The following is a 25406-nucleotide window of genomic DNA, read 5'->3' on the forward strand; positions in this document are numbered from 1 at the left end:
ATCATTCACCAGTCAGGGGTTCACTGACAGGTGGTCAGTGCACGCTCTGTGCTGGGTGATGCTGGGACACAGATACTGTCCCTGACCTGGGGAGGCCACAGCTGGGGAGAAAGGTGCAACAGCGAGGGCCGTGGGGCACCAGGCTGCAGTGGAAGAGCAGAGGACTTCCTGGAGGAGGGGACCAGGTTCCTGCTTCCCTTGTATCTTGCTTGGAACCAGGAGAAGGGAGGGCAGACGGGGTGTGAGCAGGCTCTGTCGGGGGACTGGCTGGAGGGGACAGCTCAGGATGGGAAGGCAGGCTCCCCTCTGAGTCGCTAGCTCCTGGGAACAAACAGCACCTCTCTCAAAATCCCATTGTAATTACTCTGCTCTTGACTCGCTGCCCCGCCCCACCTCCAAGTTCAAGGAGAAGCGTGTCTCCCCAGGATCCAACCCAAGCCTGGCACATAGAAGACGTCCATTCATCAACAGTTAGTCAAAGGAACCAAATAACCACTTTATTTTAATCCCAGGAATGTGTCCAGTTGATTTGGGGGGCGGGCATCAGGGCCAGGTTACCAGTGGGGAAGGAGACCGAGGCAGCATTTCTAAAACTGGCTCAGATCCTGTTAAAGCCACATCACAACGCTTTAGGTTTTTGCCACAACCAGGCAACCTCTGAGCTCCATCCTCACATTCCAGAAAGCACACCAGCTCAGTGAGTGTACATTCCTATGATTAAAATCACGGTTGACAAAAATAATCAACAAGGACCTACTGTAGAGCACAGCGAACTCTGCTCAATATTCCGTAACAACCTAAATGGGAAAAGAATTTGAAAAAGAATAGACGCGTGTATATGTATAACTGAATCACTTTGTTGTACACCTGAAACAAACACAACATTGTAAATCAACTATATTCCAAGATAAAACAAAAATTAAAAGAAAAAAAAAATCATGGTTGACAAGGTGCAGTTTAGAATAAAGAGAAAACAAGCCCAAACCAGCACCATCAAAGATGAGAGAAGCTTGCAGACATCTCTGCAGAGACAGCAGAAGGGCCGAGGCCCCAGGCAGCGAGGTGGGGGTCCCTCTCCCAGGAAGCACAGGGGCCTAAGGTGAATGTCAGCAGGGCCTCCATGGGCTTGACCCTGGGTACGTCACTTCCCCCCGTGGGTACCCTCACCCAAAAGGTGGGACAACAGAACCTGTCTGGAATTTGGGGAGGAAGACAGGATGAAGGGGTTTATCCCAGGGGCAGCCTAGAGTCAGGGGAGGAGTGCCCCTAGGGGCTGGGTGGGAGACTCCCCTCCCCGAGCTGAGACCACCACCACCCCATGCCTGCCTTCCAACCCTAGAACAACCAGGAGGTATAAGGGTCCCCTGGGAAAACACAATTTGCAAGGCAAGGGGAAGAGCAGCCCCCTGCCTAGGCTCTGACGGATTAAAACTGCACCCTGGCCCTTAAGGAGGATTAGAAGATCTGGAATCATGTTAAAAATTGATTTCTGTCCCCTCTTCCCCTAACATGCTGGTTCCAGGGCTTTCTGCTTTACAGGCCTAACCAGCTACGTGTAACCCTGCGAAACCAGTGGGGCGGCCGGCCGGCGGCCGGGGAGGCCACCAGGGAGGCTCCGCGGGGCAGGAGGCCGGGTCGGCTCACTGCAGGAGATGGAGGGCGGCCGCCTTGTGGATGAGCCTCGCAGTCAGTGGGGAGTTGGGCTTCAAGGCGTCTCGCTCCATCAGAAGGCTCCTGGGGAAACAGAGACAGGGTCTGTGCTGGAATGTGGGGGCCGGATGGGCCCTCCACCCCAGAGCAGGACACAGGCAGCACGGGCCGCGGCGGAGGGGGCAGACGGCAAGGTGCTCCCCTTCGCACACGGTGGAGGGAGGGGACGGCATCACAGCAGAGTGGACAGGAGGGACAAAGGCCCAGAGGCAGGAGGCCTGGCCTTGGCGGGGGCGGGGACCAGGGAGAAGGTGCGGGGAGGTGTGAGGGTGAGAGAGAGAGCCCAGCGAGTTCGCGCTGACCCAGGACATCTGGTGTTCAGAGAGCATCGTGACAGTGTCCCGGTGACACCCAAGTGCAGAGAACCTCAGGGTGGGCACAGCCCCGTGGCCTCGTCTGCCCCAGGAACTTGGGGGCCATCCTCCTCCCATAAGGAATGCTGGGACCGGAGGGCAGGACACGACTGGGGGGCTGGTGGGGGTGGGGGGGACCTCTGCCTGCGACTGTCCCGGGAAAGCAAGTGGCGGAAGAGACAGTGTGGGGAACATCCAACTTTCAACAGAGTGAGACTCACTTAAGGCCAAGACCCCAAACAACGGATGGCAGTGATTCTGTGAGCTGAGGGTGGGATCAAGGGGCCTGGCACTTGGGGTGGGGACACCATGGCAAGGGGCCGAGGGTTTCTGCCTTGGAGGGGAGGGGAGCTGAGCTGCGTGAGGATGGCAGGAGGGCAGCTGGAGGGGGCGTGCCTGTCACCCCGACAGCAGCGGCTCCCCTGCACTCCTGGGGCAGACCCCCTGCTGTGCCCCTCCCCCAGCACGGACCGCACTGCCCTCACCCACCCGTGTGCTGGCCTCAGCTCCCCTGCTCAAGCCCTCACCCTCGTCTCTGTCCAAAGGGCCCCACCCTCCCTGTCCAGCTGCCACCAGAGGTGCCACATCCCACCCACACCAGGCCTGGAGCTCCCCAAGCAGCTCCGCCACTAGAGAAATGTGTGCGCTTTGCACGTGGCCGTGGAGGGGACAGCAAGGGGCCTGTGTCCAGGGTGCTTCGGGGTCTGACCCTGAAGTGTGTCCATCCAGGCTGAACGCAACACGGCGTTCACGCCTGTTTCCCCAGTACCTGCACTGCACGCTTTGGAACCACCGTCGGGGCAGCCGGGCCTTGCCCACCGTGGCCCACCATCCCTGTGCTTGGGCCCTGGCGCTTTCCACCTGACCTCTAATCTCAAGAGCCCAGCAAGAGCCTCCCAGGCCCCACGGTGCAGCCTGGACTTGCAGTGGGAGCTTCACTGGGCCTCACGACACCCCTTCTGCCCACCTGGCACCCCCTGGCTCCCCCTCTTTCCCCTTGGTATTCCTGGGCAAGCGGGGGGGTCACATCTCCCCCCAGGAGCTGGTGTGGGGTGGGGTGTGGGGTGGGGTGGGGTGAGCCGGGTGTGGGAGCGTGAAGGCTGCCAGCGATGGCCGGCTGCACAGGTAGAACTTTCTTCTTGGGGTGCCCTGGCCCTGACACCCCCAATCCTCCAGGCACACCCCTCCTCCTAACTAGAACACCCCTCGCCTGGTTAAACCCGCTTGGTGTCAGGCCTCCCCATGAATGTCAGCTCCGTGGGCACCCTCCCTCCCCGACTCCCGCCCGCTCAGCGCCTCCATCACAGCATCGCAGGCAATGTGCCTGCCCCCGTGGCACTTTCACACACACTTGTGGGACTAACTGCTTAGCGTCAGTTCCCACAGAGGAGGTAAGCTCCACGCAGCCTGGGCCTGGGTCTCCCGCCCACCACTGCCCCCGGCACCCAGCACAGGTAGGAGAATGTGAGCTGAGGCCTGAAGATCAGCAGGAGGCAGCAGGTGCCAGAGAAGAAAGGGTGTCCTGGGCAGAGGGTGCGGCACGTGCAAAGGCCCAGTGGCCTGGAAGAGTAACTGTAGCTCAGCGTGGCCAGAATGAGGAATGGGCTGGGGAGGGCAGGAGGGTGGGCCCAGGGGTGGGGGTGGTCAGATCCTTTGGTGAAGTTGAAGATGCTCACAGGGGAGAACCAGGCACCCCCGTAGCCTCGTGTTTCCACAGCATCAAAGGCGGGCACCACCTCGGGCCAAAGGAGGTGGGAGCCTCTGGGCCCCTGGAAGCATGTGGGGAGACCCCTGAGTGAGGGGGCTGTGCTCAGGGTCCTTCCCAGCTGGCCTTGGAACCAGCACGGGGAACTCACCGGGCCACGTGCTTGTGGGCACCAGACGAGCAGTTTAAGGCCGCGTGAATTAGTAACTGGTTGAAGACGTCTCTCTGGAAGGTCAATTGGGCACGTGAGGCTCCGTGACGTGGGACGAGGCACGGGGACACCCGCCCCCTCCCCACTGCAGGCTGGCCTGTGCTCAGGGACAGCTCGCCGGGAGGTGTGAACGACAGGCACTCTCCCACCCTCTGGGCGCCATCGCCGTGGAGACGGGGGCTGCGGGGCGCAGGGGCTCCCAGCCCCGGCTCTCGCGAGGCAGCTGCTGGCTCACCTGGGCATTGCTGCCCCCGATCTGGACGATCCGGTAGCGGATGGGCAGGAGCAGTTCCACCACACGGTCGGGGTTCCCGTTCTGGGCCTCCACCAGGGCCTGGCACAAGGGCAGCCCCACGTCGTGGGCCAGGAGGTGCTGGCAGTTCTCCCCTGGGGACCTGCCAGCCAGAGAGGGTGCCCTCAGTGGCCTGCAGAGCCCGTCAGCAGAGCGCGTCTCCCTGCCTAATTCAGGTGCCTAAGGAGGGGCTGCCTCCTCCTCGGCCCGGCGTCCCTGGAACCGTGCCCGACACGGCAGGCTCCTTGATCAGGTGAGCTGACAGAGGACAAGCCGCCCGGGAGGGGAGAGAACAGGGCTCTACACTCAGTTCAGCTGCGATGTGACCTCGGGCGGGTGCCCCACGTCTGGCCTCAGTTTTCTTGTCTGTAAAGTGGGAGTAGCAGTGCCAACCCCGCAGGGCAATGTAGGTGAAGGCTGGCACTGGAGTTGGCGCCAACCCCTGGAGTGAGCAGCTACGACAGGCCTTGTCTTCCCGTGGCCCTCAGGTGGCAGCCGGTCTGCATCATGAGCGCAGGGCCCTGAAGCTACGTCCACGGCCAAAGCCCCCAGTTCACGCAGCCCTGGGAGGAGGGGCAGGGCCAGCAACCGCGGGTGGTCACCCTTCCCCAGGCGCCCAGGACAAACCACCAGGGTTCACGGGTCCCAAGCTCTAGCCTTACAGGCAGGAAGTGAGGGTTGGCTGCATCCCTGGTGGCCTGTGCTGTGCAGAGCCTGCCTCCCTGGACTCCCCCTGGCCCCCACTGTGAATGGGACGGCGCCCACCAGCACCAGGAACCGTGCCGGGGGGCGTGTCACCACGTCACTGCCCCTCACTCTCCTACCAGCCTGTCCCAGCAGATAAGGAAATAGGCTCAGAGCAGAAAGCTAAGACCCTGTAAGTGGTCGGTCTCTCTGGTCCCATGTACATGACACTGACATGGAGGTTTAGGGGACAGAAAGGCTGCTCTGTGTCCTGGGGGAACCAACTGTACCCTCGCAGGGCACACCCTGTGGGGATGCACACCCAGGGAGAGTGAACCCCTGGGGGCACACACCCGCGGGGGCACATAGCTGGGGGAGGCACACTTGCAGGGACAAACACCCAGGAGGCACACACCACTGAGCCGCCCTCCACGGGCGTCCGTGCGGCTGTGCCCACCGGTGGGGCCTCCGCCCCCAGCCTCTCGGGCAGGCAGAGGCGGCAGGAGCAGCCCCCCAGGGCCCTCTCAGCAGCGTGGAGCCCCCCCGGCCACAGGGGCTTCAAGGGCCCCAGCCCCTGCACGCACTTGCTGGAGTCCTGCAGGCTGCTCAGCAGCGCCTGCGTGGTCTGGGAGTCCCCAGCGCCCAGGGATGCCATCAGGAGGTGCACATCGTTGAAGAGCAGGATGTGGTCTTGGCTGTGCTTCTGGGTCACAGGCAGGACATCTTGCCACCGCTCACCTAGAGACACCCCTGGGGACACAGGAGGACGCCCACAGGCCTGGTGTGAGGGCTGCGGGCACGGGCCTCTGGCCCCCACGGGTGGTGCCAGGCGAAGAGGCCGGGTGAGGCTGGCAACTGGCGTCTGGCCTCAGGCTTAGGCATTTGGGCCCAGTTTACGGGCACTTTGTTTAATCATAAAAGCAGCAGAGGGGTAAGGTAGAAAGCAAATTAAAAAAAAAATAAAATAAAAGCCATGGAAGGGTGTTAAAAAGAAGTCTCTGGTCCCGATGACAAACCCCAAACCACTTTAAGAATTCTTTCCATGGTCCTTGCTGGGCAGGCACCGCCCAGTCAGAACCTGCAGGATCAGTAACGCGCATCCTTCCGCCGCCGCCTCCGGGTCTGCATTCCCAACTCTAGACGGTCCCTCCCCCTGCTCTGCTCTGCACACCACCTCCCGCCTCCTGCCCCGCTGCTCCTGCAAGTTACCAGGTTCTTCCTACTGCTCCTGGCAGGCTCCCCACCGTGGCCTTGTGGTTGCCCTTGACCTCCATGTCTCCGCCCGTCAGCTGGATGCAGCTCTGGAGTCCCCACTCTGCACGCTGAGGGAGTAAGTGGCCTCCCTCTTCCTTCCTCCGGCCCCGTGGCACTCCCACTGTGCCTCCCAGCCTCCAGGCCAGGGCCCATCCCTTCCTGAGCCCTCCTCACAAGCATTCGGGGGTCCCAGGCTTGAAGTCTCAGCTGCAGCTCTACAGGTGAAGGGTCAACAGGGTCTCGGGGTCAACAGGACTCAACTCCCCCCAGGCCCCTCCCCTCTCCACCCAGTTCTGGATGTTTTTGGCTGGACAGAGACACAGGCCTCCACCAGCCCGGGTTCCGGTGTCCTGGCCTCGTCACCTGGATGGCAGTGAGAGTCCCTCACTGTTCTCCCAGCTCCTCACGGACACCCTGGCCTCCAGCTCAGCCTCCAGCCTGGCTTCCCCTGGCTCAGCCCCACTGCCAGACAGAGCCTGTCTGGCTCTGCCCCACGGGCTCCCACGGACCCAGATAAAAGCCACGCTCCTCACCCTCCCTCCCCGCCTCTCAACTCCTCTGCTTCATCTGAACACACAGACCCCACCCTCTGTCACTCGTCCCCGTAACAGGCCACTGGCTTCTGTGTCTTGGGAGCTTCGGATAGGCTGCTTCCTGCCTGTAACATCCTTTCCCGTTGCCACCTGACAAAACCCTACTTTTCCTTCCATGGGTCTCATCTTGCCTCCTCTAGGAAGCCTTCCCAGGACCCTCTGGAAACAGCCAGTCCTGCACAGGCCTCATCCCCACATTGTTCTACTGACCTAGGACCTAGAGCGGGTCGGCTGGAAGCCCTCTATAGCCCCCAGGGCTGTGGCCAACCCTGTCCAGGCTCCTTGCAGAGCATCGCGTGACACTGTTGAGAAACCCCTCGCTCTGAAATCCCAGGGAGTTGAGAAACTGAGGTGGTTCCCAGGTACAGGTGGCCAGGTGTCACCTGTGCCCTGCAGGCCTGGCAGGTAGGCTGTGGGAATGGCAGGTGCCAGCAGGATTCAGAGCCTGAGGTCTCCACACTGAGACGGGAGGGAACAGGGAGAAAGGGCAGCCGGGCCTGGCCCACTGGCCTCAGGCCAGCTGGAAGGCAGCCGCCGAGCTGGTACCCAAGGCCATGCCATCCCAGGGCCGAGAGTGGGCCCTGGCGAAACTCGCTAATGAGCACCTGCAGGCCTGGGCCCAGGCCTCAGTACCGTCCCCTCATTGGATGGGAAGGCAGGAGAAAGAGGAGACGGCCCGGACCGGGTACCTTCCATCTGCAGCCGGTAGAGCATGGAGCAGTTGTCCACCACGTCCAGCATCGTCCCGCTGGCCTGCAGGCTGGGGAGGATCTGGAAGACGAGGGCAGGTGGGGATGAGGGGCTGCAGGGATGGCCAGAGTCCTCCCGCCTGGGCCCTGCGTGGGGCCTGGGCAGAGCCAGCCCTCAGACGACAGGGGCCACCACCAGTGTCCCCTCCACCCCCACTATCAGGCCCCCTCCCCTCTCCGAGGGCCTGGACCGCTCTGGGTGCTCGAGGGACATCAGACAGACTTGAGAAAGAGCCCACCGCACTGGCACCTGGGGGAGCACCTGCCGGGCCCTGGCACCTGTCACCTACTGCCCACAGCCCCAGACCGCGCTGCCGGAGAATCGTCCCGCCGACCACGCTCCACAGTCAGCTGGTCTACAGCTCACGGCACACAGCTCTTGTTGCCCTTTGCTCTTTACTATGAAATCCCAACAACTCGAGAGGCTGATTTACAGGACGCTTTACTGACTGTTTTTCTCTGGGGTTTAGATCCTCACATCACAAGCATTTTTGTGACCCCAGGCTCTGTCATTAAGCCCGCAGTGAGGTCCCCAGCAGCTGTGAGTTAGGCTTTTCTCCCCCTTCTTACACACACCTAGGGGCTGGAATAGGGAGTTCGTGTTTAGGAGGCCAGGACTTTCCGTTTGGAAAGATGAAAAAGTTCAACAAATGGATGGTGGTGACGGCTGCACGACAATGTGAATGTACTTAACGCTACAGAACCAAGCACTCAAAACTGGTTACAACAGGAAAATATGGTATGTGTATCTGACTACAATAAAAGAAACAAATAAAAACTTCTGGGAGTTCTCCGATGGTCTAGTGGTTAGGGTTCAGTGCTTTCACTGCCATGGCCCGGGTTCAGTCCCTGGTCGGAGAACCAACGTGCTACGAGCTATGCGGGGCTCGGCTGGAAAAAAAAAAAAAATTCTATGGGCAGATCAATGTTTTCACCAAAGAAAAGCAATCTAAACTCAGGCTTCCCTCCAGAAGATGACCAAATGAGACGTGCAATCTACAACACCCACGGGCGAGCAGAGTCAAATCCCATTCTGAGTTTCGACACCGATCTGGGAGAGAACCCAGGCCATGAGGTCTTGCACAAGAGCTGTGCTCTGGCTGCAGCTGTGGGTCTGCTTGGGTAATACTGATGGGCTCAAAGATCTGTTAGAGACTGAAGGGTCAATCGCCGCAACAAGGCAAATCGGGAGCGAGCGTGGACTTACGTGGTCATCGTAAATGGTCAGCGCGGCCTCGTATTCGCCCTGGAAAAATGAAGTTCTGGGGTTAACACGTGGAGGGGGTGCAATGGGATGCCGAGACGTGAACTGAAAACGGCCTTGACAGAGCCCCCGCCCCACAGCCGTGGTGGGCCTCGGGATGGGAGCAGAGGAACCCACCTCTGTCCCAGCCCTTCGCTCCCCTGTGTAGAAGACACAGCAGCAGGTACTGCCAGGGGAGCCCTTTCTGTGAAAGCACTATTTTTCCTATGAAGCGTTTGTCAAGCAGACGCAAACTTTTTCATGTATTTCTTCTAGGACTGTTTTTCCTCTATTTTCTTTACTGCCCATTCAGTTGAGTTCACTGCTTTCTTGGAGACACCGTATCACTGTGCTCTGCGTGTCATCATGGGGTCCTTACCCTCCAAGCATTGCTCTTTGGACATTTAGGGCGTGCCTAGATTTTCTCTATGGTACATCGTAAGACGAATCCTTATAAATGGGACCCAGTGGTGGAATCACGGGGATCAGGGTGTCCCCACACCCTCGCTCCCACTGGGGCGAAGCATCTGGGGGCCCCATGGTTCATTCAGCCACAGCCGTGAGGTGGGGGCCTAGAGCCCACTCCAGCGGCAGAGAGGCACGCGGGCTACCTTGTCTCCACAAACGGCACACAATACACATGATTTCCGAGTCCAGACAGTGGAAAATACCCAAAGTAGTTTCAGCCCAAAAAGATATTTGAAAACATGAGTGTTCTATAGCATCAGGACACCACTGAAATGTACAAACACAGTACTGCTCCACAGGATAGAAAGTATAGTGAAAGGGAGAAAAATATTTCTTTCCTTGGACATCTTTATAGGATAAGATATCCAGGCGTCTTACCTTTTCGATCAGATATAAAGCCCAGTGCCAATAATTATGACAAGCAAGAATGTCAGAGTCCTGGGGAAAGAACGAGAGAAGGAGAGAAAAATTTGACAGCCTGTGGGCGGAAAAAGCAGCTGTTGTTTTGTGCCAGCACAGAATCCCACAGCTTTGAGTGCAGGAAACACGTCCCGGCACCGCCTCAGCTGGTGTGTGCCAGCAAGTCCCCACCCTGTCTTTTCCTTCAGCTCTGAGGCTCAGCGAGCTGTGCGCCTGAGGTTACCAAGCACGCTGAGGCTGTGGCAGGCTGGTACCTTAGCCCCAGGGCAAGAAGGCAGGTGAACCAGAGCCTCGCCTTCCTTAGGTGTGGAGTGGAGAAAACGAATAAGTCCATCAGAACGGCTGCAGAGGCCCACTGAGTCCAAGCAGCGCAGGGCATTCCAGTAAAACCCTATGGATCCACACATCCAGGGCTGAGCTCCCCGCAGGTGCTGGCAGAGCTCATGGAATAAGGGGAGTGGATGACATGTGGACAGTGCGGCTGGTATGCTTTTGGCCTCACCATGAACGCTAGCCTATGGGGCTATGGCTGACACTTGCTTCTCTGCCTGGACACCACCTCCCATCTCCTGGAAAGGAACTAATGATGCCTCCTCCACCGCCCACATCTACCTGGCATCTGTATTTGAGGATGCCACCCAACTCCACCCTCCCTTACAGGCCACTGTAGGCCTTTGCTTAAGATGATCCTACATCTCCCTATCCTGTGCCTAGCAAACACCCACTGCCCCTTCAATACTCAGCTCGTAGGCTGCCTCCTCCAGGAAGCCTTCCCTGACCGCTTCCCCCTCAAGCCCAATTGGGTAGGATGCCTCCTCTGGGTTTCCACATCCCCAAGAGTGGAGCTGCTGGCTCCACTAGATGGGCCTTTTGAGGACAGAGAGGTCCCCAGGGCAGGGCACAGCCTGGGGCAGTGACTGGAGTCTGGACTGAGCCGGCAGCGAAATGCCTGGGCCGGGTGCAGGAGGAGGCGGAAAGGGAGCCCCAGGCTACACCATCCACCCCAGGGCTGTGCCGCCAGGCCAGAGGCGGCCAGGAGCCACTGCAGGGACACGTGCAGGCACTGGGGGACGGAGGCCTGCTGAGAGACTCCCCGTGGGGACCCTGCCCCAGCCACCTCAGCTGCCTCATGTTACAGTCAGACCAACACCGATGGGGACTCGTTTGGGGCCAAGGGCTTCACAGTTGTCGCAGAAGCAGGTTTTCAGATGAGGAAACTGAGGCTCAGAGGGATCGTTCTCGGCCCGGGGTAGAGCCCGGTCTCAGGCCCCCAGGCCCAGGAAAATCGGAGTCTGGGGGCAGGAAGTAAACGGAATACAAATGATCGGGCCCTGGCCAGGTCTTCCCGGCCTGCCTCCCTCTCAGAGGACACGGCCACACAGGCGCTCCCTCCACCCAGGGGCAGTACCTGCCGCGGAGGCCCGAGGACATGGCCCGACCCACACTGCACCCCCCACCCCCACCGCAGGGCCTGGTTCCTGCCCAGTGCCTGGGGACCCTTAAAAAGACTTGAGTGCGAATCTAATGAGATTATAGTTCTCACAGGCTATCTCACACGGGTTCGCCTGCTCTACCTAACACCCCTCCGGAGAAGCCAGGAATCCGCTTTCTTGTAAATTACCCCTCACTGGTCTGTCCCAGGTCAGGGAGCTGCTGGGAGGGACCGAAGTGACCACACCAGTCCCCGGCTCCCTGCCTGGTTCCTGGTCTCTCCTTGGTTTGCTCAACCACTGAGCACGTGCTGCGGTGCCTGGCCCTGGAAGAGACTCACTGTCTCGGCCAGCGGTGCCCTGGAAAGCCCACCATGGCACAGAGGGCGGGGCAGCAGACTGTACCTGGACAGGTAGCCGGGCTGTACGCCAGAGGCAAACTCAAGGACCACAGGAGGGAGGGCTTCCATAGCTGGGTGTAGGCGAGTGCTGGGAGAGGGAGCGGTGAGGCCCCTGGGTGGCCAGGCCCCAGGAAAGGGCCTGGCAGGGCTTGAGGGGTCTGGGTGGGTGGTACCAGAGCCGCTGCCCCACCAGGGCCCTGACCCCCGCATGCCAGGCCCGCAGACAGTCACTGGGCCACCGTCACCCCATCAGCCCCCGACCACACCACGTGCTCCCCGAGGGTGCTCTGTGGTTCTGGGGTCCCTGTCGAGCCTGCTGGCCAGTGGTGGAAAAGGCAGCTCAGAGCCCTCAAGGTTCTCCCCTCTGCCGGGCTCTTGTCTCCCTGGGAATTTCCTCATCCACTCCTTCTACAACCAAATGCCTCAGGCCATGACCGATTCTAGAATCACCTGCAAAACGTAGGCAGGTGTTGGGGAGCCGTGTGGCTCCCAGGGGACTCGGTGGCTTGACAGAAATGCCTCCAAGTGGAACATGAGTTCCCCCAGAACTAAGCCGCGCCCTGTAACTCTGTTAATCCTTGACTTAACTTGGGGGAAGAGACAGAATTTTCCAGGCAGGTGGATGGACAGGAGTCGTACCTTCCAGTGGGTTTCTGACTGCTGCATGAACTCCAGTCCATCCTGGACCTCTGCTCTCATCTCGTGAATATGGGCAACGGTGTGCACCGACCACGCGTCCGTTGGGTCAATAGATAAAGCCTACATGGGTGGGGGAGGGGAACAAGTCGAGATAAGATGGGTGAGGCAGGCTGCCTGGTGACAAGGCGTCCCCAAGTTATTCAGGGGCACGAGAGGCCTGGGCTCTGCCTCAAAATAACAACCCCAAAGACTAGCCCGTTGACCAAATACTGGATGCTGCCAACGAGGGTATCGCCCATTTCACAGATGAGGAAACTAAGGCTCAGAGAGGCTAAGTGACTTGCCCAGAGCCACACAGCTGGGTGGCAGTGGGGTCTTTCCAAAGCAGGGATTCATCCAACCCCCTGGCCCCCCGCCTCCTGCATACAGCTGAGTCAGGTGCAAGCTGCCGCCCAGCTTCCCCCATGGTGAGAAGTAAGGCTGCCTTCCTCCTGGGGCTGCTGCGGAGGCCGGTGGACGCTGAGTGTGTGAGTGCTCCAGGGGCTCTTGGTTTCCCCTCCCGACTAGCACACATGCAAGGACCACATACATGCAAGGACCACATACATGCAAGGACCTCATGTGTGGCTTTCTGGGTTCATTCTGGTATTATTGCTAAAAACAACGACAGCCGCTCACATGACCGATGAACCTGACAGCGACGACATGGCAGGCGGCACACAAGGTCTGACTCCCACCTCACAGCCGGCAGTTCAGCTCCTGGTTACTGAGCACCTACTGAACCCGGCACAGAGCAGTAAGCCAAGGCTCCCTGGGGTCCTGGGGACCAGCCACACGAGCCCAGGTCCCCCACACCTGATAACGGCGTCCCTCAGCCCTGCTACCTCAGCCCCCCACGGCTTTCACGGAAGCAGAATTGGGAAGGCCTGGGCGCCTCCGCCACTGGCCTGGCACCTGCTGCAGGGTCCATGCGGGCAGCTGGTCCCCAGCATGTCCTGCCTCGCTGCTGCAGCCCTGACCCGCATGGGCCCAACCAGTCCACGTGGGGACACAGAGAAGGGCCATGTCTGTAGGGAACGACGGGCAGCCTGGGGCAGAGCCCTGCAGGGCCAGGACCCTTCAGGAGACCCCCGGGGCGCAGCTGAGCAGGATGAAGGGACCGGCTAAGTGTGTACGCAGGGCAGAGGCTCAGGGCTGCTCTCACCCCGCTGCTGGGATTAAGCAGCCCTGCCCCCGGCGCCACCCCGTTGAGCAGTTCCTGACCTGCTTCCTCCCAAGGTTCCCGGGACGGAGTCTACAAGGCCAGCACAATCGGGCCCTGTCTGTGCCCAGACTTTGCTCCCAGCGCCCGCCTCCGCCCTAAGCCTCCATCTATCAAGCGCTCGGTGGCCCTGAACTCCAGCCGCCGCTTTGCTTCCCTGACAGCTGCCCTTCATTCTTCCCGCCCTGGGGTTCAGCCTGCAGACAAGTCCCAGGTGTCACCACTGTGAGGTCTCTCCAGACTCCAGTGGAGCCTGGGCAGCCCACCCTCACTCTCGTAGCAGCCTGGCCTTGCCCAGTAATTGCAGTGGGCTGGTGTTGGGGTCAGAGTGTGGGCGTCTGCAGGAGAAGGGGTGTGAAGGGAGCAGAGGGGGGCACCCCATGTCACTGCTTTCTGCTCCTGGTGGCGTGAGCCTGCACCTTTTGGTCTCCCTCTCATGTCCTGAACCATCTTGCCAGCCCTCAGGTGCCCACATAGACGGCATCCAATGGGAGAGCCCAGCTGCCAAGGTCTCCAGGGGACCCTTCCTACAGCTGATCCCCTGGATGGGGGCGCCTGGTCACCAGGCCATGGAGCCAAGATTGCCATGAAGTCCCCTGTACCTGCCCCCCAAGCCCGGACTCAGGGCTAAAGCACAGACCCCATCACCCTACTGTCAGGTCTGGTCCCTGTTTCTATAAGCAGAGAGGTCTGCAGAGATCCCACAGGCCCTGCAGGCCCCCGGAGGGTGCAGCTGTCTCCCGGGGAGGGGTGCTGGGAGCCAATTAGGGCACAGTCTGGGGAAAGAGCCCTGGCCGGTGGCTGGGGAGCAGGTCTGTCCAGGCCACATGAAGGACTGTGCTCAGGTGGCCTGGGGGAGCATAGCTCCGCCTTCTGTGAACCATGCTGCAGCCGTGGCCTTGGCCTCTCCAGGCCTGGGCGACCTCCTCCGGGCAATGCCCCGTGGCAGAGGGTCGAGCAGACAGGAGCAGCATTACAGGAGCGGCTGTCCCCCCGTGTGCCTGGCGGCCCCTCCCTGGGCCTCAGTTTCCACTCCTGCGAGAGGAGGAGCTGGAGGAGAGGGACTCTGAGAGCTGGAGACACCGGGACGCCCAGGCCTGCACGTGAGGGCCGTCCACAGTACGTCCACGGTACCGGCCAGCCCAGCTCCACCAGTGTGGAAGGAGGGCCCTGGGCCAGCGGGAAGCACTCAGCATCCCACCCTGCTTTGCACCCTTGGCTGCTACTCCCTCTGGATGGGGGCGGCGTTCAAGAGAAGGGCTGGCCGGCAGGACCCCAGCACCAGGTCAGGGCCCACCGGAAGCAGTCTGATGAAATAAACTTTATATTTTAAGGCAGGACAAGAAAAACTAAACATAAAGCTCTCTCTGTGTTTGCTTGGACCTCCCCCAGCCACAGTGTGTGGTACACCTCCCTAATGAGTGCTCCTCAAACATGGGAGTGCCCGCCCAACCGCAAGGATCATTTTTCCCTTTCTTCTGAGCCAGCAGCGTTAAGCTCCTAAAAGACCAGCGTTCCTTCCCAGCTCTGTAAGGGGACATGGTGACTCCTGGCCCTCTTTGTCCGTGCTTATCTGGATTACGTATCCTTGGTGACCTTTATGTAACATATCAGGATGTCATTTTGATGTACGACCCTTTGTCTCAAAAAGGTAGACGACTGTACGACTGTATCTTCAAGTTCTAACAGGCGGAACAGTTCTCAGAACTTTCTGAGAAGCTGCTTCCCGGGTTACAAGCCTCCGTTTGGCTTGAATAAAATTCCCCTTTTTTTTTCTTCTTAACTTGATGGTTCATTGAATTTTCAGTGACCAGACTCACTCATCACTCATCTCTCTGCTCCCGGAGGCTTGGTGCCGTCAATGACACTAAGAAACGTGAGATTCCAGGTGGGAGAAGCAGCACTGATCCCCGCTTCCCCGCCACAAAGTCTGGGTCCAGCAGCGCAAACTGTGGGCCCTGGAGACATGGAGCTGGGGGCGCCCAGAGCCGCCACCCCGTGTGACCCTGAGTGAGAGGGGTGGACAGAACCTCCCTGGGCCTCATTCGCCTTCCTGGCCTGTGGAGGGAGTTTGCTGAGCAAGGCAGTTCTGCAAACCAGGATGGGGAAAAGGGGAGGGGAGGGAGCTGCCCTCTCTGTTAACATGAGCCCTCCTAGTAGGAAAGGAGGTCCAGAGTGGAGGGGGCCCGCGCCCGGCGTGCTCTGCCCACCTGACACCACTCCCCAAGGGCTCAGGCATCTCAGGGAGGGCCCACTTACCTCTTTGGCGAGCTTTTCTGCCCGATCATAGAAGTTGGTTTCCATCAGTCCAAAAGAATAGATGCCTTTCACATAGCTGAAAACAGAAAAAAAAATATTTTTTAAAAAACTGGACTAAAACTGTTCAACCCTCAACATGACCCGTGTAAGTCAAATTGTGTCTCCCCCAACATGGTATGTTTAAACCTATGCCCTAAGTGGGAGTTAGAGTCTTTGCAGACCATCATCAAGCTCAAGTTAAGACAGGGTCATCCTGGATTAGGGTGGGCTCTACAGGCAATGACTGGTGTCCTTATAAGAGAAAGGAGAGTGAGGGAGGGTTGGACAGACACACACGGACACGCACACACAGGTCAGGCAGTCACATGGAGACGAAGACAGAGACTGGAGTGATTTCAGACCTGTCAGTCCCCACAGTCACAGGAGCCAGTTCCTTGAAATAAATACCTCCCCTTCCATATATATAAATAATATAGATATATATACAGATATACACATCCTATTGGTCCTGTTCTTTGGAGAACCCTGACTAATACAGCTGTTCAATCTATTCATCCACGTGACCTTCACAACAATCCTATGATTAAGATGCAATGGAGGTGATCACATGGGGTGGTCCCTAGGGCTGTTCATGGCTCTTCCAGCCCCCTCTCCTCCCAGCCCCAAGCAGAGCTGCACTTCCTGGCCCCCTGTGAGTGGGTGACTGGATCTGACCAGCGACTCGGGAGCTGCAGGGCACCTCCTTCACTCTGAGCCATTGTGAGTCCACCTGGAGAGCTCTTTTCCCTCCTAGCAGTGGGTGTGTCCAGGGAACGGTTCCTTCATCACCTGGGAGCCTGGAGGGAGACAATGGCCCTGGCGTGGCACCTCAGCCCTCCCGTGATGGATGTGTATTATGCGTGAGAAACTAACCTTTGCTATAATAAGCTCTGGAGAAAAAGATCTAAAGGATATTTGTTACTGCAGCAAAAACTAGCTTAAGGGCAGGGCCAGGGGAGTTGCCGTGTTTTTAGGACAGAGGAGAGAGATTAAGAAATAGAAACGATGTGTTTTCCAGCTGGCACCTACCTGCTAAGGGGGATGTCGGGTGTCCAGAAGGGATAAACTCGAGCCACAGAATCTCGCATCTGGTCCTGGTAGCCCAGGTAAAAGTAGGCATCATGGGAAAATTTCAGGGCCAGCATATCTGTTGGGTGGTCCTGGAGAATCTGTTCCCACAGCTCACAGGCTTTTGGAAAGTTCCTGGAAGCCAAGAGAGGTTTCTCAGCAACACTGAACACAGTTCACACCTGGTGAGTGGAAAAGGCTTCATTTCCTGCCAGTGTCACAGTGTCACAGCCTGCCCTGAACTGGTTAAAGGATACATGTACAATTCTATGTTAGGTTGTGGCTCAGAAACTTGAAAAGCCAGTGGGAAGTTTTACTCTCTAATTCAAGAGAAAAAAAAAAAAAACGGTTTAACAAGTTACCAAAGACAATTTCACCCAAGACCCTGAACCAGCTGCAGGAAGTCTGAGAGGTGGAATTCCACCCCTGCTCTGACATCCGCACCCACTCACCAGCAGCACCAGGACAGAACTCTCTCTGTCACTGTCACTGCTTCAGAACACCTGTACCATCAGCTCAGGTCACCCAGTTCTGCAGGCATCTCCCCTGCCTGAGCAGACACAGGGGCTGTCCTGGGGGCAGGCGTCAGGGTCAGGATACCTACACCCAGGGGGACAGCCGTGGGAACAACAGGGGCAGGGCACGGTCTGGAAGACGATGAGCAGATCCTCACGGGGTGTGTTAGGACCAGGAGCATGAGGGCGAGGGTTTTCTTCTCTCTCCTACCTCTTATCTATTTCTGTACTGTGGTCCTACTACTTTTGTAATGAAAATAATAACCATTTTATTTAATGAAACAAAGTAAGGTGCTTTGAATGCTGAACTGGGAGTCCTAACCAGCTGCGTCCTCAGTGAGCAGTCAGCTGAGGACAGAGCAGCAGGCAGGATGTGATTCTCCACAGACGGGCACAGGAGTCAGGGTGAGAATCCCCTGAGGCCCCCTCTGCACGGCGCAGGGGCCAGCCCATGGCATCACCCAGCGTGGCCTTGGAGCACCAGCCCCTGGCCCAGGGAGGCCCCTCACCCCTTAGCAAAGGTCTCTACTGCAGACACGTGCAGCTGCTCCCGCTGTGTCAGGGGCTGAGTTTTGGAAATCTCCACCATTGTCTTCACGGCCAGGTCCAGCTCTTTGTCCAGCCTCACGGAGCTTCCAGTGCCAATCAGCACGAGGCCATTAGCGATGGCGTGGCCCATGGCTGGTGAAAGGTGGGAAAATAGCTGGTGATTCAGACGGTCCAGCCCAGCCCAGTCCAGCCCAGCCCCACACTGTGAAATAAACACCCACTATTCCTGGAGGGGCAAGCCAGGCGGCCAGTAAGACGTGTCCCCACCCCCAGTGCAGATCTCAGCTCCTGCCTGTGCACGTGGCGGCAGCCCGAAAGCATCCTGCACCTCCTCCAATTCTTTCCTACCGAGGGCATTCTGGGGAGGGTCAAGTGGGGAGCACCCCTGTGCCGCTCACCAGCTGAGCTGCTTAGGGGCTGTCTCTGGGCTCCTCCAGAGTGCCCCCTGCTTCCCTCTCAGCTGCTACTGTCACTGCCACCAGCATAGGGCCTCCCAGGGGCCACCCGGTAGATGCTGGGGGGGGGCGGTCCCCAGAGCACAGGAGCCATGATCCTGTCTCGGCTGCTCTCATTTGCTGAGAGCTCGGGGGCCAAGGAAGATGGGCGGCGGGGGGCCTCGTGGCCCTCGTTGCACTCCTGCGGGCAGGTGTGCAGGCCCCCAGGTCCCACCTGGGCTTCCCAGCCTCCTCCTTGAGGCAGGGAGGGTATCGCTGGTGTTTGGAACCCAGTCCTTGGCCCAGGCCCTGGGACCACCCATGTGGCCCCCGCTTCTGACCTGGGGCCAGTGTCTGCTCCGAGAACCTGAGCCCACGTCTGGATACTGGCTCCCATGACAGCTCCCTTCATCCCCTATTCTGTGCCCCTGGCCCTCAGCAGGGGGTCCCTGTGGCCCTCCCCTCCTCAGCCCTTCTACCCAGCCCAGACCCTCACCCACACTGGGGTCACCCTCCTGGGGTTCCAGAATGCGCTTGCTGACCCCCCCCCCCCCCAACTACCAGCTGGGTGGCTTTGGGTATATTTCTTACTCTCTCTGAAACTCAGTATCCTCCTCTGAGAAATGGGATCAGTGTCTTCCTTGCAGACCTGATGTATGGTTAAGGAAAACATTTGAAGGACACCTTCTATAGAACCTGGCATCTTCATGGGAGCTGCTGTTATTCCAAGCACAGTGGTAGCCATCATCTTCCCTCCCTCCCAACCTGGTCACTGCCGCCAGGCCTGCCCTTCCCAACCTGGCCAAGTCCTGCAGTCAGGGAACCCAGCGAGGGGCTGGACTCGTGAAATGAGATTCCTCAACGCAGGGAAAGCATCACTCACCGAAGGTCGGATCTGCTGCTTTGAGCTTCGACAGGCAGCCCTCGATGCCACCAAGACTCTGGTCATTGCTCCATTTTACGTACTGAAATGTAAAAGGTGAAACAAAGCTGTCCCCACGGAGTTCTCAGTTCATGTAAATGAAGGCATGTATCTAAACCTTGATTTTTTTTTTCTTTCTAGAACACTGAGTATTTTCTGGACCTTAGCTCAAAGAAAACCTAACTGGGTTGATCCCACATGAAGAGACTGAATATTTGTAACTCAAGGCCCATTTTCTAGGGCTGGTGAGGCCACCATTTCCAAAAAAGAAACATCTAAAGGAAGGTTCCTCCTGACAGGTGAGCTGCCCACAGTGTCGGCCTCATCAGCCCCAAGAGAGACATTGACATTGGGTATCAAAACAGGAACCTTGCTACTTCCTATTCATTCTTTTAAAAAATAATCATAGTAAACGTTCATTATAGAAAGTCGGAAGAGGCATGAAAGCCGAAAGATCAAACTTATCCTTAATCTCACTATCATTTTTGACAATTTGGTGTATTTGTTTCTAGTCTTATTTTTTACGCCTAATTTTTTTTTATATTTATTTTTTGGCTGTGTTGGGTATTAGGTGTGGCATGCGGGATCTTTCGTTGCGGCTCGAGGGCTCCAGACCATGTGGGCTCTGTAGTTGCGGCACTTGGGCTCTCCAGGTGTGGCACACGGACTTAGTTGCCCTGCGGCATGTGGGATCTTAGTTCCCTGACCAGGCATGGAACTGGCGTCCCCTGCATGGCAAGACAGATTCTTAACCACTGGACCACCAGGGAAGTCCCAATGCCTAATTTTTAACAATCCTAAAACCATAATAATGTATTAGATTTTAGAATGTGCCCTATCAGACGTTCAACCTACCTCTACACAGAATTAGCACGTGGATTTTAACAAGACACAGGGGAGTTGGCACAGAGACACTGACGCATGGGAGAGAATACACACAGGCAGAGGTGGGGGGCTGCCGCCACACGGGGAAACTTTACCTGTAATCAAACATGCTCTGCAGAGGCCGAAAGGTGTTGGAAGGGGACAAAGAGACAAAGAGTTCAAATGCACACAGTGCTTCAAAGCACTATGAAGAACATTCAGGTCCCCAGGAAGCCCTGATGTACTCAACTTCACCAGGAGATTTGGGTAGGAATGGGGTTAACGGGCTGCATTGTTCATAAAATCAGGATAAAGATGCAAAGCTTTGAAACCTTCGAGTCCCACGCCTGCTTGTGGTCATCACTGACCAGCTTTACTATGAGGGCACATCAGCTGACAGGCAGTTTTGCTGTACACTTAAGCAGCCTATGTTAGCTGGGAACTAGAGCATCACTGCACACGTGTGGAAGTACCATTTACTCGTGGCACAAATAAATGCAGCTGTAAGATGCACCACATTTTTATTTTAATGAAAATAAAAACCACTCATCAATTTAAGAAACCTCCCCCTGGACCTTTGCAGAAGGCTCCACCACTTCTCCCCATGGGCGTACCTGGGTCAGTGTGGCATCAAAAAGCCTGCAGGCCTCGTTGCTTGGGGTCGAGAGTGGGAGCCCAGCATCCTTCCATGCCTACACACAGCAAGAAGGGGTCTTATTCCATGTAGCCCTCCAAACAAACACACGTGAACCCCAACCCCCAAGCACCGAAGATGCTAACACATAGCATCCTGCAGGTATGCGCTTCTGAGAGACCCATCCTTGTGGGGCAGGCACAGACTCCCAGATTTCAGGGATGGTGTGGTGCCCAGAGAGCTGAGCCCTGGGGAGGATGGACCTGATGCAAATCCCAGGGGCCTCTACGTAGCAGAGTGCCCTCAGACAAGGTCCTCCCTCTGACCCCTGTCTGGTCCCTCTGTGAAATGGGGCTCTGGAGGACACGTGGGGTGACTGTGAAGTGTCCCCCGGGGAGCAGACAGTCAGGGCGAGTCCCTGATCCAGATGCAGGGAGGTCTGCCAGGCAGGAGAGGGGCTCGCTAGTGCTGGAGTGCAAAGCCAGGCAGGTGGTGGGTCCATCTGGCTGGCAAGGTGCCAACCACCAAAACAATTCCTCTCCTCTCCCCACTTCACCACATGGTGCAGACCTTCTGGAAACATCTCCAACTATCAGAACTGTTCACTGTAATCGCTGCCTCAGTGTCCTGAGAGGGGCACAGACAGGCGACTCCCCCATACGGAAAAACGCCCTTTATTCCGGCCAGCACAGCGAGCGGTCCCTGGCGTGGCTGTGGGCAGGTCCCCTCGCTCCTCCGAACTCCCCTTCCTCAAGTGCAAAATGAGCCCAGGCTCCGTGCCCCGGCCGGCCCCGGAGGAGACCGTTACTAACGCCCAGAGTCCCCGCCGTACCGCGCCGGGGTTAAGGGGCTAAGCTTTTTTGGAAGACCCGGGGTCTCCGCGGGGCCGGAGATTTCACAGGGGCGGAGGGCACAGTAGGGTCCTCTGGTCCCTTCCGTGAGCCCAGGACTCGCGCCCGTCTCTCGGGGGCCGCGTCCCCGCCGGACCCCGGGCAGGTCTGATCTGCACCCCCCCCCCACGCCGGGCCACCCCCGGGGTCGCGGGGCTGCGGGGGACCCGCCCGCAGGCTCCCGCGTACCTGGCAGTCGCGGAGCGGCGCGGTCACGGCCATGGCGCGAGGTCAGTATCGCGGGCGCGGAGTCCGCGGGCCGCTTTAGCCTTCCGCCTGGGGGCGGGGCTTCGAGCCCCCGGGGCGGGGCGGCCCCCACTCTCCGCTCGCTCACTGGTCCGCTCCGGACACACCCACCTCGCCGGGCACGGTCACCCCGGCGGCCCCCCGCGGGCTCCCTCCTCTGGGGCTGCGGGAACCCAAGTCGGCTCGAGGCGGGCGGCTATGGTGTGCGCCCCGCCTCCCCCATCAGACGGGGAGCCTGGGGGGTAGGGCCAGAGGGCGGGCTAGGGGTTGGGTTCCTCCCCTCCTGTGGGGACCCTCTGGGAGGCGAGTGCGGAGTCCCCTGGGGGGCGGAGGAGCCCTGGGACGGTGGTCGCTGTCAAGCTCTTGGAGTCCCACTGGGAAGCCGCGCACGCCCACATACATTTAGAGGTCATTTGGACCTGTGGGCGGGCCTTGCCCTGCACCCTCTCCAGGGTAGAGGTTGGAGTAGCCGGTAGGGAGAGGGTCTTTGAGACCTTCCCCTCACCCCTGCAAGTAGCAGGGCCTCCTGGAGGCCCCTAGACTGTGCCCCTGCAGGACTTGGCCCAGAAGCTGGTGCTGGCGGGTGGCAGCAGCTCTGAACCACCAGTGGTATCAGGGGCTGTGGTCAGCAAGGCGGCACTCCTGGCTGTTCTCTGGCCTGGGTGGGGCCATGCGTGTGCAACCTGGACAGTCACACAAGGCCTCACGCTCAGAAGGGCCCCATGCCTGGTTGAAAGCTCTGCTGTCGCCATGTTGAAATTCTTAACAGTTTTTGAACAAGGTCCCCACATATTCATTTTTCACAGGACCCTGAAAATCATGTAGTCAGTCCTCTGACAGCCAATCCAAATGAGTGCATCTCTTCTCAATTCCCCACTGCTCACCACCTCCACCATCACTAACTCTAAACCAAGTCAGGACCAGCTCACTTACATACCAGTGTTCTTCCTGCAGTCAGGCCTGTCCCTTTGATTTCACTGGACCCCGCTTAATTGGCCTCTGTCCTTTCATTCCTGCCCACCTACAATCTATCTCCCTCACAGCAGAAGGATGCTTCCAACCTGGAAACAGATCAGGGCCCTTCCCTGCTCAAGACCCTCCAAAGACTTCCCAACACACTTGAGACAAAATTCAAATATATGACCATGGGCTCCGAGGCCAAGCGTGCTCTGGTCATTGGCCATCTCTCTAACTACATCTTCTAGCACTTACTCCCCTCTCTGCTCACTCCAGCCCCTCTACTAACCTTCTCTCTCGTTCCTGCCTCCATGCATTTGCACGTACCATTCCCTGTGCTGGTTATGGTGTTTCCTAGCTCTTTGTGAGGCTTGCTCCCTCATTTCTTGCTGATCTGCTGGCTCAGATGGCACCTCCTCCAAGAGGCCTTCCTTGACTCCCCTATATCATCGTCATTTCTTATCTCTTAGTCTGCCTTATTTTTCTTCATATCGCTTGTCACACTCAAAATCACACGTTACATCATGCCTGGGTTATTTTTGATTGTCTCTCACCCCCATTATAATGGAAGCTCCATGAGAACTGGGCCTCAGTCCAATGCCCAGAAAAATGCCTGGTATATAGTAGGTGCTTGAGAAACACGTGTGAAATGACTAATGCTAAATGAATTAATAGGGAGTGAAAGGGAAAAAAAATCAGAGATAATTAGGGATAATAAGAAAACAAATGATTAGGTGATAGACCTAGGTCCAACCATATCAATAATTACATGAAATGGTGATAGTAATTACATTAAATGTTGACGGCCTAAATACTCAATTAAAAGGCAGAGATTGACTGAGTGGCTAAAACTCTATTAAATGTTGCCTATAAAAGACCACTTTAAACATAAAGACATAAAGAAGTTGAAAGTAAATGAATGAAAAAAATATGCCACATAGATGTAAGCATAAAAAGGGCTATTTTATTTTACTTCATTACCCCCTCACCTGCCAGTTTTCTTGAGATATACTTGACATATAACATGGCTATCTCAATACCAAAGGAGGCTTCAAAACAAAGATTATCACCAGAGACAAAGACATTTCATAATGATACTAGGGGCAATTCATCAGGAAGACATAACCAGAAATCTCTATCTACCTAATAAACAGAGCCCCAAAATACAGGAAGCAGAAGTGGACAGAATTAAAGAATGAAATAGACAATTCCACAGCTACAGTAGGAAAGATTAACACTTTCTCTCAGCAATTGATAGAACAACTAGGCAAAAATGCAGAAAAGACACATATCTAAGCAACACTACCACCCCTCTTGACCTAAGTGCCATCTACAGAACACACCACCCAACAACAGTAGAAAACACATGCTTTTAAAGTGACATGGAATATACACTAAGACAGACCACATGATGGGCTTTCAAACAAGTCTCAATACTTTCAGGGGGAGAAAAGTCATACAGAATGTCTTCTCAGACCTTAACAAAACTAAATGAGAAATCAGTAACTGTAAACATTTTCAGAGAAACTCCACATATCTGGAAATGAAACAACACACTTGAATTCACAGGTCAAGCCAAAACAGGAGAAATTAAAAATATTTATAATGAATGGTAATAAACATACCATAAGTATGTGGGATGCAGTGTTAGGCAGGAAACTTACAGCATTAAGTGCTCTATTAGAAAAGATCTAAAACCAATAACACAGGGTTTCATCCTAATAAAGTAGAAAAACACATACACACTACTATACATAAAATAGGGACTTCCCTGGTGGTGCAGTGGTTAAGAATCTGCCTGCCAACGCAGGGCACACGGGTTCAATCCCTGGTGCAGGAAGACTCCCACATGCCGTGAAGTAACTAAGCCCCCTGTGCCACAATGACTGAGCCTGCGCTCTAAGAGCCTGGGAGCCACAACTACAGAAGCCTGTGCACCTAGAGCCTGTGCTCTGCAACAAGAGAAGCTGCCACAATGAGAAGCCTGCACACCACAACAAAGAGTAGCCCCCACCCTTCGCAACTAGAAAAAGCCCGCACAGCAATGAAGACCCAATGCAGCCAATAAAAAAATAAATAAAAATAAGAGATTATTTTAAAAAATTAAAAAAATAGATAAGGACCTACTGTATAGCACAGGGAACGCTACTCAATACTCTGTGATGGCCTACACGGGAAAAGAATCTAAAAAGAAGTGGATATATGTATATGTACAACTGATTTACTTTATTGTAACCTGAAACCTACACAACATTATAAAGCAACTATACCCCAATAAAAATTAAAAAAAAAAAAAAAAGCTACATAAGAAACCCAGTGAGCCGTCTCCTCCCTCTCCAGCCACTCAAAGAGCCCACAGCCCTGGCTTTCCACCGCTTTGTAACAAGTTTTCCCCGCGGGTGGGCTCCTGTTAAGGGGCCTTCGCGGAGGGTCAGCACACTGGGCCGCAGGAAGCGCACTCGTGACCCTGACCCGAGGCCTACGCAGGCGAGGGCAGGGCCAGCCGCGCGCAGCCCCGCGTGCCCCCGCCCCCCCGTGCCCCTCCCCGTGTCCCCGCGGCCCCCGCGACCGTTGGCCCGCCCCCGCCCCCCTCCGCGGCCTGCGCGGCGCCTCCCA

The 25406-nt window shown here is 57.0% G+C and overlaps 1 protein-coding gene and 1 pseudogene across 2 annotated transcripts; one reads left to right on the forward strand and one right to left on the reverse strand.

The window, feature by feature from the left end:
- Positions 1 to 475: 475 nt before the first annotated feature.
- Positions 476 to 25296, reverse strand: TTC38 (tetratricopeptide repeat domain 38). 2 transcript variants are annotated; one of them, XM_057742664.1, is made up of 14 exons: positions 21777 to 21899; positions 20678 to 20755; positions 19161 to 19242; positions 17804 to 17975; positions 16741 to 16914; positions 15673 to 15748; positions 12153 to 12272; positions 9641 to 9700; positions 8759 to 8797; positions 7492 to 7573; positions 5540 to 5705; positions 4215 to 4374; positions 3920 to 3993; positions 476 to 1734 (listed from the first exon to the last, which is right to left on the reverse strand). In XM_057742664.1, the coding sequence occupies exons 1-14, from the start codon at positions 21807 to 21809 to the stop codon at positions 1641 to 1643; spliced, it is 1410 nt and encodes a 469-aa protein (XP_057598647.1). In that variant the 5' UTR covers positions 21810 to 21899; the 3' UTR covers positions 476 to 1640. The 2 variants fall into 2 exon arrangements, with proteins under 2 accessions (XP_057598647.1, XP_057598648.1); XM_057742665.1 differs by lacking the exons at positions 20678 to 20755; positions 21777 to 21899 and adding an exon at positions 24918 to 25296.
- LOC130856425 (ATP synthase subunit ATP5MJ, mitochondrial-like) lies at positions 20247 to 20430 on the forward strand (annotated as a pseudogene).
- Positions 25297 to 25406: the final 110 nt, after the last annotated feature.

Source organism: Hippopotamus amphibius, chromosome 7, assembly GCF_030028045.1.
Source record: "Hippopotamus amphibius kiboko isolate mHipAmp2 chromosome 7, mHipAmp2.hap2, whole genome shotgun sequence".
NCBI classification, from domain to species: domain Eukaryota; kingdom Metazoa; phylum Chordata; class Mammalia; order Artiodactyla; family Hippopotamidae; genus Hippopotamus; species Hippopotamus amphibius.

What these genes read in the sequence shown, in the direction of transcription:
- TTC38 (XM_057742664.1), bottom strand. Translation starts at nt 21,809, where the DNA reads ATGGCCGTGACCGCGCCGCTCCGCGACTGCCAG. An exon ending in CTTTATATCTGATCGAAAAG is followed by an intron (nt 8,798 to 9,640) that starts GTAAGACGCCTG and finishes TCATTTTTCCAG; the next exon opens with GGCGAATACGAGGCCGCGCT. An exon ending in GCCCACAAGCACGTGGCCCG is followed by an intron (nt 1,735 to 3,919) that starts GTGAGTTCCCCG and finishes CTGTTTCCCCAG; the next exon opens with GAGCCTTCTGATGGAGCGAG.